General features: G+C 37.1%; 1 protein-coding gene across 9 annotated transcripts in view; it reads right to left on the reverse strand.

The window, feature by feature from the left end:
* Window positions 1–12716, reverse strand: part of PPP1R12A (protein phosphatase 1 regulatory subunit 12A) — a 142782-nt gene that overhangs the window by 21100 nt on the left and 108966 nt on the right. For all 9 annotated transcript variants that reach the window (XR_001515724.1, XR_001515725.1, XM_006774709.2 and 6 more), the window contains 4 exons: window positions 7334–7424; window positions 5192–5392; window positions 4780–4948; window positions 2523–2644 (listed from right to left, as the gene is read on the reverse strand). Coding sequence is in view for 7 of the 9 variants with exons in the window: in XM_006774709.2 (XP_006774772.1) it covers window positions 2523–2644; window positions 4780–4948; window positions 5192–5392; window positions 7334–7424 (583 nt within the window). In the remaining 2 variants the exon portion in view is untranslated. The remainder of the gene's footprint in view (window positions 1–2522; window positions 2645–4779; window positions 4949–5191; window positions 5393–7333; window positions 7425–12716) is intronic.

Here is a 12716-nt window from a genome sequence, read left to right on the forward strand (position 1 = left end):
CTTATAATGCCAGAAACTGGAGTTGTAAGGAGGGCTGGTCTGAATAACAGTGGGGGAAAATAAATACTATACTGTAACTAATACAGCTTTGCCTATTAAACTACTAACATGTAGTTTCTTAGTTATTCAGAAGAAAAAAGAATTTTACACAGTAAGTTACTCTGTCAGGGTGCTAAGACTGTGGGATTTTATTTTACTGTTATTAAAATGTTACCAGGCAGTCAATTAAAATCAACCATACATTATGTACTTCCTGATGGAGGCTAAAAATACCTTGCCAGCCCTGGCTGGTGTGTCTAGATAGTTAGAGCATAGGCCTGTGCACCAAAGGGGTTTAGGGTTCGATTCCTGATCAAGGGCATGTACCTGGGTTGCAGGTTCGATCACCACAACCCGTTGGGGTGTGTGCAGAAGGCAACTAATGGATGTCAAAGTTTCTCTCTCCCTCCCTTCCACTCTCTCTAAAAACCCAATGGAAAAAAATATCCTCAGGCGAGGATAAACAAACAAAAAAACCTTACCAAAGGAATACTGAATCAGAATCTGATCAATTCTCTACCAGTTGATGGGAAATAGGAAAAACTACACTGCAAGAATGAGAATCCAGTTCATTACAAAGCAATTGTAAGGGGGAAAAAAAGGGAGAAACTTACTGATTAAAAGAAACATTAAAGAGATAATCATCATGTATGGTCCTAGTTGAGTCCTAATCAAACCAGCAAAGTATAAAACTACAACAACAAACCATTTATAGCATATATGAATTAAATTTATATTAAAACTGACTGAATATTCAATGTTAAGGATTTAGTGTTTATTTAACAATAAGTCTAATCTGGTATTGTGCTCATTATGTCATAATATTGTGGTTACTATTTTTAATTATTTTTATCCCTTAAAAATATATACTAACATTTTCATAGATAAAGTGATATGTCTAAGATTTTCTCAAAATAATATGGGAGTTGGAGCAGTGGTGAGGAATTAGCTTAAATAATGGATAGTTGGGGTGGGATCATTATACTTTTGCATTATTTTTGTATGGCTGAATTTTTCTATATTAAAAAATTAAATGAGTTTGGCCAGTGTGGCTCAGTGGTTGAGTGTTGAACCATGAACCCGGAGATGACGGGTTCCGATTGCCTGTCAGGGCACATAGCCAGGTTTCGGGCTCCATCCCCAGCAAGGAGCATACAGGAGGCAGCCAATCAATGATTCTCTCTCATCATTGATATTTCTATTCCTTTCTCTCTCTCTCCCCCTTACTCTCTCTAAAATTAATAAAAACATGTATTTTTTAAAAAATTGAAAGAAAAAATTAAAGTAAAAAATCAAACAAAAAATAAGATAAAACAAATTATATTTGTCCTACTACAGTTGTACATTGTATTGAAATAGTATAAATTTCTCCTTAACTGAGCTAATTCATAGCTCTTTTTTCTCCTGCATATGAACAGCAATGCCAGGCATACAATTAGGAATCAGGAAAGAAATGAAATTCTATAGGATCATTATAATTTGGTAAGTAAAGCACTGCTTCTAACCAGCATCATTGGATGGAAATAACAGTTATGTATTTATCTTATAATCATGTTCATAAAATGGGATTAAATGTAAAACATCTTTCAAGAACCTCTAAGATGAGAGCAGTTTAGTCATTATATAATAATCAATATACGTATGCTGAGCTGTAGCTATTATTATTACAAAAGAGCTCCTGCTTTTAACACACAAAAAATCTTAGTAGTTATTAACTACCCTTTATAAAATAAATTTTCCTATTTCATAACTTGGCTTAACAACACATAGTGATGATCTAAATCAGCGGTTCTCAACCTGTAGGTCGCGACCCCTTTGGCAGTCGAACGACCCTTTCACAGGGGTCGCCTAAGACCATCCTGCATATCAGATATTTACATTACGCTTCATAACAGTAGCAACATTACAGTTATGAAGTAGCAACAGAAATAATTTTATGGTTGAGTCACAACATGAGGAACTGTATTTAAAGGACCAGAAGGTTGAGAACCACTGATAGCAACTGGTTGACTGTCTTCCCCCTGGTGGTTAGTGCACGTCATAGCAAGTGGTTGAGTGGGCATAGCATATCATTAGCATATTACACTTTGATTAGTTGAACGGCCGAACTTTTATGTACGTTTATGAACTTCTATTTCATAACTTGGCTCAACAACACATAGTTATGATCTAAACAGTATATAAACTGAGGCATGTAAGATATTATTAGTATGCACTTTGGAAAAGAAGCAGACTAGTCTGGCCAGGTAGCTCAATTGGTTAGAGCGTTCTCTTGATATGCCAAGGTTGTGGGTTCATCTACAATCAGGACACATACAAGAATGAACCAGTGAATACATAAATAAGTGGAACAACAAATCAAAGTTTCTCTCTCTCCCTACCTCCTCCCTAAAATAATTTAAATAGGATTTGAAAAAAGAGTAAGAAGAAGAAGGAGAAGGAGAAGCATACTATCAGGAAATTATATTTTAATAGGTTCTCACATCTTGTGTCCAAAATGAAACTCCAGTAGATCTTCTTTTCTCTCTTGGTCGCCGTCGCTCCCTGATTGACTTAGGCTGTGATTTATCTTCTCCTTCTTTCTCCTCTTCTCTCTTTTCTCCTTCTGTTAAGGATTACAATGCACCACATGGTAGCAATGTATCTTGACAGTATTTTGCAAGGCAAATGTAAAAACAATTCCAAGTCAACCTCCTTTGTGAAGCCTCCTAAAATTCTCTAATCATTATCAAATTTTGCCCCTTCCACTTGGTTTAAACATATATGTGTATTTCTCATCAGATACATTCATCAGGATCAAGACAAGAACTAATTTTAATTACTTAATTTTCCTAGTGCCTAAACAAGTTTTGCTCAAAAGATATACTTATTAATATTTGCTGATCAGAAAATAATTAAATCCTAAGAAGATTCAATTGGAGCTCTTCTGGTAGGAAGATGGTTATTATACCCAAAGTTAACACTTCAAGAAAACAAACAAACAAACAGTTCTTAATGATAGAATAGCTAGCTAGTAGGCATCATAAAACTTTATCAGTTTCTGCTTCTACTATTCCCAGTCCTCATTCAGCAGAATGCAGTATTCATTTCATTTCTAATAGACAGCATCTAAGAGAAAATCAATTTTTCTGGAAAAAATATTTATCTTTCTTTAAAAAAAAAATCAGTATTTCTTTAAAATAAATCAATTTATTAGTCTTAAAATTTGTTTCCTTCCTGGGACAGCTAAAATGGCTTCAGACATACATGCTTAGGGAATAGTAGGGCCTTTGAATATGCTTTAAGAAGTACACATATATGGAACAAAAAAAAAAATGATTTTTAAAAGGCTCATTAACAAAGAGTCACAGCAAAAGACAACCCAAAATTGTAGTATTAAGAGGAGTTTTAAAAATTATTTTTGGAATCAGTTTAGAGCAAAGATCTTAAATTCCAATGCCTGTAGTGGCAATCCAGGTAATGAAAATGTACAAAGGGGCCAGGAGGGCACTTTTCCAGGGTGGTGGAGGGGGGCTATTATTTGGCTCTAGTCAATTGATGACGTGAAAATTCAGACCGAGGGATGCCAAATCTTTTAAATATTCAATAGACAATGGAAAGCTGAACTATTATGCAAATATACATAAGTTTAAATGTTGGCTCAAAATTTTTATAAACATTACTAGAGGCCTGGTGCACAAAATTCATGCACTCAGGGGTGAGGGGAGTGTCCCTCAGCCTGGCCTGCGCCCTTTCGCAGTCTGGGAGCCCTCGGGAGATGTCCAATTGACCGCTTAGGCCTGCTCCCCATGCAGCATCCTTAGCGTTGCCATGGAAGCAGGAGAGGCTCCCGCCACTGCCACTGCACTCGCCAGCTGTGAGCCAGACTCAGGGCTTCTGGTTGAGTGGCACTCCCCCTGTAGGAGCACACTGACCACTGGAGGGCAGCTCCTGTGTTGAGAGTCTGCCCCCTGGTGGTCAGTGCATGTCATAGGACCGGTCACTCTGCCATTTGGTCAATTTGCTTATTAGCCTTTTATTATATAGGATGTGCACCTCTCAACTTAGTGGATCAAAAAACTAAAATATCTGAATGACCAACAAAAAAGCAGCTGGAAATTAGGAAAAACTTAATTTTCTGAAGTCTATATCTTACATAATTACTGCTATAATCTCATGGCTAAAACTATGAAATTTTGCTTTTAAAACATAAAATGCCTATAATTAGAAATAATCTTATTTAGTACCCATCTCTGATTTAAAGTAGAAATTAATTAGAATTTAAATAGAAAGTTTATATGCAATAATAAGAAATATTAATATTGAGCATCAGGATGCCAATATAGCTGAAAAAATCTATTTCTCGAGAAAATAAGCATAAAAACTATTTTGTTTTAGCAGGGACATTATATGTATTAAGTGATTTTAGTTTAAATCAATTTCACAAAATCATGTAAGAGACATGATACACATAACAGGCAATAAATAAATACAAGCACTCATAAACTCATAAACAATTCTTCTATACTGACTTTTCTACACTGGTAGATACAAAGATTTTTGTGGCATCTTAGGTTATAAAGATGTGTATCAATGCCAGTTCACATAATTTTCTTTTGATTTTATACTATTCTCACTCCCAACAATCTTATCAGGCTCCCAGTTTGGAATGTTGTTTCTTTTCTGTTGAAATATTAATTAGAAAAACCAATTCAAATGATTTGAAGGAAACAAAGTTTTTTCAAAATTTGGTCTTCTTACCTCTTTCATTTTCTTTTGTTAATCCTCGTGAGTAAGCAGAAGTTATACCTACAAGGCTATTTGGCCTACTTAGTTGACTTGAAGCATAGAGTGAACTGCTCATGGTAGAAAGTGAAGAGGATGGAGTGGTTGAACTTGAAGTTGATACTGATCTGTAACGCTGATAAGTCTGTAAAATATTAGATTTAAAATCCATTTAAAATATTAAACACACTTAAAAACATAGAACACTTAAATGTATTTCAATGAAAAAGTAATGTTCTACTCATGTCAAAATAATTCGGATATCTATTAAAACACTTTTGAGAATTTTGTATATGGTTTGCTGGCATATAAATCTCCCTTGGATTTCGAAAATCACAGAAATTATTCCTACCATTTTACCTAGCTGTGTCATTGGTATACTATTTACCTCATCGTATGATCTGGAGTACTTTTGCTTATATTCATCTTCTCGAGAGGTTTCTGACTCCTTTTTTTCTTCTTGCTTCTCTTTATCTTGTTTTTCTTTTTCCTCTTTTTCTTTTTCTTCATTTTCTTGTTCTCTGGTTCGAATAGAACGACTTCTTCCTATTGTTTTTTCAGCTTCCTGAAGATCAGTCAATGTCACCCCCTGTACATAAAAATGATAAATTTAATTATGAGGCATTAAAGCTCACTTTGAAGGAATACTATAAGTAAAGGAAATGTGAATTAAAGTCAAATATGCATGTTTGAAATTGGTTTGCAAAATGAATCAATTTCTACTTAGCAATTCATATTCATTCTATGAACAATCATCAGAAACAAGCATAATAAAGAGGTAAAAAATAAAATGTGTAAGAAATTGTCTCTATATCCAACTAATTAACAAAATAGCATGGATGACAAAAATACCATTATGAATATAAATACTCCCAAAATGTCAGCAAATGAAGAAAAAGCCAAAAAATCAGTTAATATATTAAACTTATATGTATTTATGGTTTTATATATGTATATACCCACAGAGATTTCAGTAAAAAAATAATTTTTAAGGTTAAGCCTTGAAGAACAGGTCAGATTTTAAGAAGTAAAAGTATAAAGACAAAAAAATCTGTTAATATTCTAGCAAATAGTTTAGCTTGATATGTGAGTAATGGTAATGCTGAAATAGCTGACCCAGGACTTTGGTGCTCGACTGGGGGAAAAGAAAGACACAAAGGGATATATGGAATATAATTACAGTGGCAAGGAGGAGGTAATGAGATGATAACCAGTCTGAGTGTCATTTTTCTCATACTTGCACAGCAATTATTTAATACTAGAGGCCTGTTGCACAAAAATTTGTGCACTGGCGGGGGGTGGGGGGTTTTGGGGGAGGTGTCACTCAGCCCCACTTGTGCCCTCTCACATTCTGGGACCCCTTGGGAGATAACCACCTGCTGTCTTAGACCTGCTTCCGGGTGGCAGATGGCAGGCCCGATCCCCAGGTGCTTGCCCCACCTCCTCGGGTCGTGCACAGGGCAGGGCCGATCAGGGAGTTGGGGTGCTGCCCTTGGTCCCTCACAGGACACGGCTGATCGGGGGGTTGGGGTGCTGCCCCCAGTCCCGCACAGGGCAGGGCCGATCCATGGTTTGGGGTGCCAACCCAGGTGCCGCACAGGGCAGGGCCAATCCTGGGGTTGGGGCGTGGCCCATCGCGCACAGGGCAGGGTGGATCCAGGGGTTGGGGCTCCGCCCCGGGTCGCACACCGAACCCTGGGTGGGCTGGCAGATTGCTGCTGCCCCGCCCGGCCGCCCCGGATCCGGTCGCCTATATGGTATAATGGGTAGGACTGAATGCAACCCTCAGGGTACAGAATCCCAAATAGCAGGCCCAGATGGCGGCAGGGCAGGTGGGATGGCGCTATCCTGCCCTACCTGCAGTATGCAAATTAGCCGCCATCTTTACTGGCAGTTAATTTGCATATCATGCTGATTGCCAATGGGAGGCATAGTGAAGGTATGGTCAATTACCATGTTTGTCTATTATTAGATAGGATACCAAATAGACCCATTTCCCAAAACTCCAAATATCTTGGAATTCTTTAGTAATTATTAGAAATCACATATGATTAATTCATTTTAACACAGATATTCTGTGCCGGATATCACAATAGAAATAAAAAATACTAAAAGAGATACAAGGCATATGCTAATTAGATAAAATACAATATTAACAGTGTAATCATATAAAAAATACTATGAGAGGGGTACTAAAACAACTTTTAAAAATATTTTTACTGATTTTTAGAAAGAGAGGAAGAGATGGAAACATCGATGTGAGAGTGAACCATCAATCAGATGCCTCCTGCATACCTCTAGGGATAGAGCCCAAGACCTAGGCATGTGCCCTGACCAGGAACCAAACTGGCAACCTTTTGGTGCAAGGGACGATGCCCCACCAACTGAGCCACACTGGCTAGAGCTAAAGCAACTTTTATCTTTAAAGATTTACTCACATTATATAATGACATCAATATATTTATAGCACAATAAAAAAGGAAAAGGTAACTTATTTTAAAGTTTCATATATTACAAACATTAAATATACCTGTGTTGACCTTCTAGACTGTCTTGCTTGTCTAGATCTTGCTTTTCTTTGGGATTCAGACTCTTCATCTCTAACAGGAGTGAGGTATGATCTACAGTAATGTATAATAATCGTTAGTTGGAGATACAATAACTGTGAATGCTGTTACATATGAATGTGTGAGTGAAACATACAAGTTTAGCATTTTTAATATATTTTAAGAAAACTAGTCTTCAGAAAATGGTTACATCCACTCTGAAATTCAACAATGCAATCTGATAATCTTTTAGATTACATAGAACTAATCATAGTAACATATCATATTTTTCAAATTCTTCCTAACTATAGATTTTAAAAGAACAACTATCTCCTTAGCCCCTTTTTGATTCCCTACAACACTTCCTAAGGTCATATCTCAAGTTACTGGCTAAACCCTAGACCAGCTGTGGGCAAACTACAGCCCACGGGCCGGATCCGGCCCCTTTGAAATGAATAAAACAAACAAACAAAAAAGACCGTACCCTTTTACGTAATGATGTTTACTTTGAATTTATATTAGTTCACACAAACACTCCATCCATGCTTTTGTTCCGGCCCTCTGGTCCAGTTTAAGAACCCATGTGGCGCTCGAGTAAAAAAGTTTGCTCACCCCTGCTCTAGACTGTCTATGCCTATATGGTACAATGGGTAGGACTGAATGCAACCCTCAGGATACAGGATGACTAGTGAGTAAGCAGCACTCCCTGTACTTGTGTCCTTGCACATTTATTAATAATGTTTTTGGCAGATCCATACTCTTGTTCACAATAAAAATACTCTAAAAATTCAAGTGGTTTTATACATGAACTTCTTTAAAAACAGCATTTCTCTTAGGTAATTGATTTTCTGATATAGAGAACTTAGCATTTATTTTCACTAAATCTCATTTTAAAAATCTAAGCCTATGTTCCATTCTGTCTTAGGACATGCATAATTTCAAAAGCATGCAATCTATGCTGTGAAATAATTAGAGTTAAACAAATATAAGTCAGAGTCTTGCTAAACAACAATAAAAAAACTTCCCTCCAATGACTAGTATTACTTTAGTTTTCTTTTTGTATTGCAGGGCTCTGTCTCATAACTTTCATTCTGTCTATACATCAACTCCCTAGAGTTCTAAGTTTTTAAAAATTAATTAATTTTCACCCAAGGATATTCTTATGGATCATAGAGTGAGGGGACAGGAAGAGAAATGGGTGGAGAGTGAAAGTGAGAGTGAGGGACATAGAGGCAGAGAGAGAGAGAGAGAGAGAGAGAGAGAGAAGAAAGAAAGAGAGGGAAACATTGATGTGACAGAGAAGGTTGAACCTGCTACCCTTCAGTATATGGGACAACACCCCAACCAACTGAGCCACACAGGCCAGGTCTAGAGTTTTAGGCTTTTAGATATAAAAGATACTTCCTATTTTTATAACAATATTAGAGGCCCAGTACGCAAAATTTGTGCATGGGTAGGGTCCCTAAGCCTGGCCAGCAATCAGGGCAGATCAGGGCCTTCTGGCTGCCAGCCGGGGACTTCCTTCATTCTGCACCACCCCGTGGTGGTCAGCATATGTCATAGCAAGCGATCGAACTCTCGAGGGAACACTTTGCATATTAGCCTTTTATATATATAGATGACGAGGAGCTTGTTTGTTGACATTGGTGTTTTAATTTAGAAAATGCTATACATTCTAACATGTCTCCAGGAAGATCACACCATATTGAATGGTTTGAGAAGTACAGAGAGAAGAAACTGGTTTGTGTTTAACTCAGCATTTAAGTAGGGAATACTGCCTCCCCCGCCTTTCTGGTGGTACAACTATTTTAAAAAAAATATTGATTTTTTTTTTACAGGGAGAAAGGGAGAGGGATAGAGAGTTAGAAACATCGATGACGAGAGAGAAACATCGATCAGCTGCCTCCTGCACACCCCCTACTGGGGATGTACCCGCAACCAAGGTACATGCCCTTGACCAGAATCCAACCTGGGACCCTTTAGTCCACAGGCCGATGCTCTATCCACTGAGCCGAACCGGTTAGGGCGATGGTGGTACAACTATTAAATGTGAAAAAGTGCTCCGTAAGACAACAGCTTGGAAATATAGTCCAATGACTATCTCTGCCTCCATTCATTTAAAACTTCTTTATGCACCAACTAACCCTATTCAATTTATTGCTTTTTGTACTTCTACCAAATGAGGAGAAAAAAAGTAACAAAAAGGAGGTGAAACCTAAATGTGATGGGAAATCCGGCTAAGCAAAAATTTACAGCAGCTCATATGGCTGCCTACCACTTTAGCATTTCATGAGCTCCTATAAAAGTAAACATGAACACAACACACTGAATTCTAACTACTATTATTTACATGGTCAAAGTTTTCATATTTAATTTTAAATAGGGTAATACGCATTGCCACTTTGCCCTTTTAACCCCATGACAAATCACTAACCACTCTCTTCTAAGTAGCCAAGATTCTTTTTAAACAATTTCAAGTGACCATGAAAGTTAATAAATCTATTTATCATATCCAGTTTATTATATTCAGGTTAGACGGAAGAAAGTTAATAGACTTGTAAAATCTGTTCATTTAAATTTCCCATACAACATTTCCCCAAATTAGCATAAAAATCTGGCCTGTCAATTTCTAATACATATATTTTCTATATTTGATAGTCTCCATATGATATTCAGTTCCTTTCTCCATCCTTGAAGTGCTTCTACTCTAAGAATAAAATGTAGAGAAGAAAAATAGTTCATATATATTTTTTTTTATTCCAAAGAGCTCATCATCAAGAAGACAGCAGAATACAGCGAACTCCATTGACGCCTTAACTATTATCCTAGATAATAAAAGGCTAGTATGCAAATTGACCGAACAGTGGAATGACCAGTCGCTATGATGTGCACTGACCACCAGGGGGAGACGCTCAATGCAGGAGCTGCCCCCTGGTGGTCAGTGCACTCCCCCACGGGGAGTGCTGCTCAGCCAGAAGCTGGGCTCGGGCTCACTGCTGGCAAGCACAGTGGCGATGGCAGGAGCTTCTCTCGCCTCCATGGCAGTGCTAAGGACTCCTGGGGAAGAGCAGGCCTAAGCCGGCAGTCAGACATCCCCCGACGGGTCCCGGACTGCGAGAAGACACAGGCTGGGCTGATGTTGTGCACTGGGCTTTTAGTTATACCATACTGTCAGACTGTATCTCTTTTTTTTAATCCTACCAGAGGATGTGTTTTTTTAATTGATTTTAGAGAGAGAGGAAGGGAAGGAGAGAGAGAAAAAATTGATGTTAGAGAGAAACATCAATCAGTTGCCTCTACTACGAGCTCCAACTGGAGATTGAACTCGCAGCCTAGGTATGTGCCCTGACCAGGAACTGAACCCACAGCCTTTTGGTTCATTGGATAATGTTCCAACCAACTGAACCACCTGGCCAGGGCAGACTGGTTCTTTTATATAACAACATAGGATATATAAGTTTATTACTTAGTAGTCTTACACTGCTTACAATTTTCTGAGCAATGGAAAGGTTGTTATTTTTAAAGTAAAACTTTTCTTTTCCAATAAATGCAATTATTCCATATATATTTTTTAATTCACTAGCATTTACTGTCTGAAAAACATATTTATTTATAATGTTTACATTTTGGCTAGTCAAACAAATTACATCTTTAAAAATCTGAATACCAACCCTTGCTTCATACTTAGCTTTTTTCCTTCCAGAGGGAATATAAATGGGCAAAGGGAGCTGCCTGAGCAAAAGGGAAATGGTGGAAGAGAGCGGTTATATTGAAGCAACAGTTCAATGTGAATCTGTGCTGCAAATACAAAGTTATTAGTAAGAAACTGCTTTTTTTTTTTAAATCCTCACCTGAGGATATGTTTCTATGGATTTTTAGAGAGAGAGAAGGAGAGAGGCAGAGAGAGAGAGAAACAGAGAGAGTGAGAACCATCAATCAGTTGCCTCCTGTACGCTCCCTGGGGATTGAACCTGCAACCTGGGTATGTGTCCTGACTAGGAATCAAACCCACAACCGTTTGGTGTACAGGACGACCCACTGAACCACATTGGTCAGGGCAGTAAGGACTATCTTACAGTTTGAAAAGACTATGAAAAATTAGAAATACTTAAACAAACAGGACTCCTCACCCAATCAGATCAATAAAAATAGGGAAATTCTAAAATACGGTGGAATTTAATAGTGTTCATGGTAACTTTCCATAATATCCCAATGTACATATGTAATAGTACCTAAAGTAGCATAAATGTGTTGATTTGTTTTCAGCCACCATATATTCTTAAATCATCATATATACATTTTGGGGAAAAAATTTTTAACCATCTACATTTCAAAAAATTAATGAAATTTAATTAAAAGACGAACAGAAGAGGCCAACAATGTATTCAAATTGCAAACAAATACTTGACATAAAACAAAACACAAACATCAATATTACTGCAAACATCATTGAAACAAGGTAAGACAAATTTTCTGTAAGAGACCAGGAAAAATGTCATTAGGCACATTTTGTTTCTAATGCTATTAGAATCTGCTCTGTCCTTACAATTATCTCCAAATATTTAATTCCCAATCTTTAATGTCTTCTAGGGTTAATCCTAAAAAGTTGAAACTCAACTTTCTATAACAACATAAAAAAATTTGAGATTAAGAATTATAATTTGTTCTTTAACAACATGTGATTTTAGGTATACATTCATTAGATATTGTCACTGAAGAATTTTTAAAAGCATGTAATGCTACAGTTACAAAGGATTCTGGAAGTTAAAAATTATGTAAATCAAATACCTCAATTTACAGAAGAAATTCTGCCCTGTAGAAAATTCTAACTTTAGGATTAAGGCAGAACAAGGAATAAAAAAAACCAAAGACTCCTAACCCTTTCTCTCCTTGGTGACCCCAACCTATAAAAGCAAAACACTCAAATTTATTTTTACTTAAGAGAATGATGGATGCCTATGCCTCTCTAATTTCTGTTGGCTGATGGTCTTATTAAGAACACTTCAAATAACCCAAACTGAGTTAAATTCATAAAAAAATAAAGAAGGAATAATTCAAATATGATATGACCTATATAGGTACTCCAATCACAAAATTCAAACCACTTGTAATGGCATTATTAAATTGCATTACAAAAATATATGAAATGTAAATTTTTTTTTTAAATATATTTTATTCATTTTTTACAGAGAGGAAGGGAGAGGGATAGAGAGTTAGAAACATCGATGAGAGAGAGACATCGATCAGCTGCCTCCTGCACATCTCCCACTGGGGATGTGCCCGCAACCCAGGTACATGCCCCTGACCGGAATCGAACCTGGGACCCTTCAGTCCGCAGGCCGACGCTCTATTCACTGAGCCAAACCG

This window comes from Myotis davidii, unplaced genomic scaffold (assembly GCF_000327345.1).
Source record: "Myotis davidii unplaced genomic scaffold, ASM32734v1 scaffold26, whole genome shotgun sequence".
NCBI classification, from domain to species: domain Eukaryota; kingdom Metazoa; phylum Chordata; class Mammalia; order Chiroptera; family Vespertilionidae; genus Myotis; species Myotis davidii.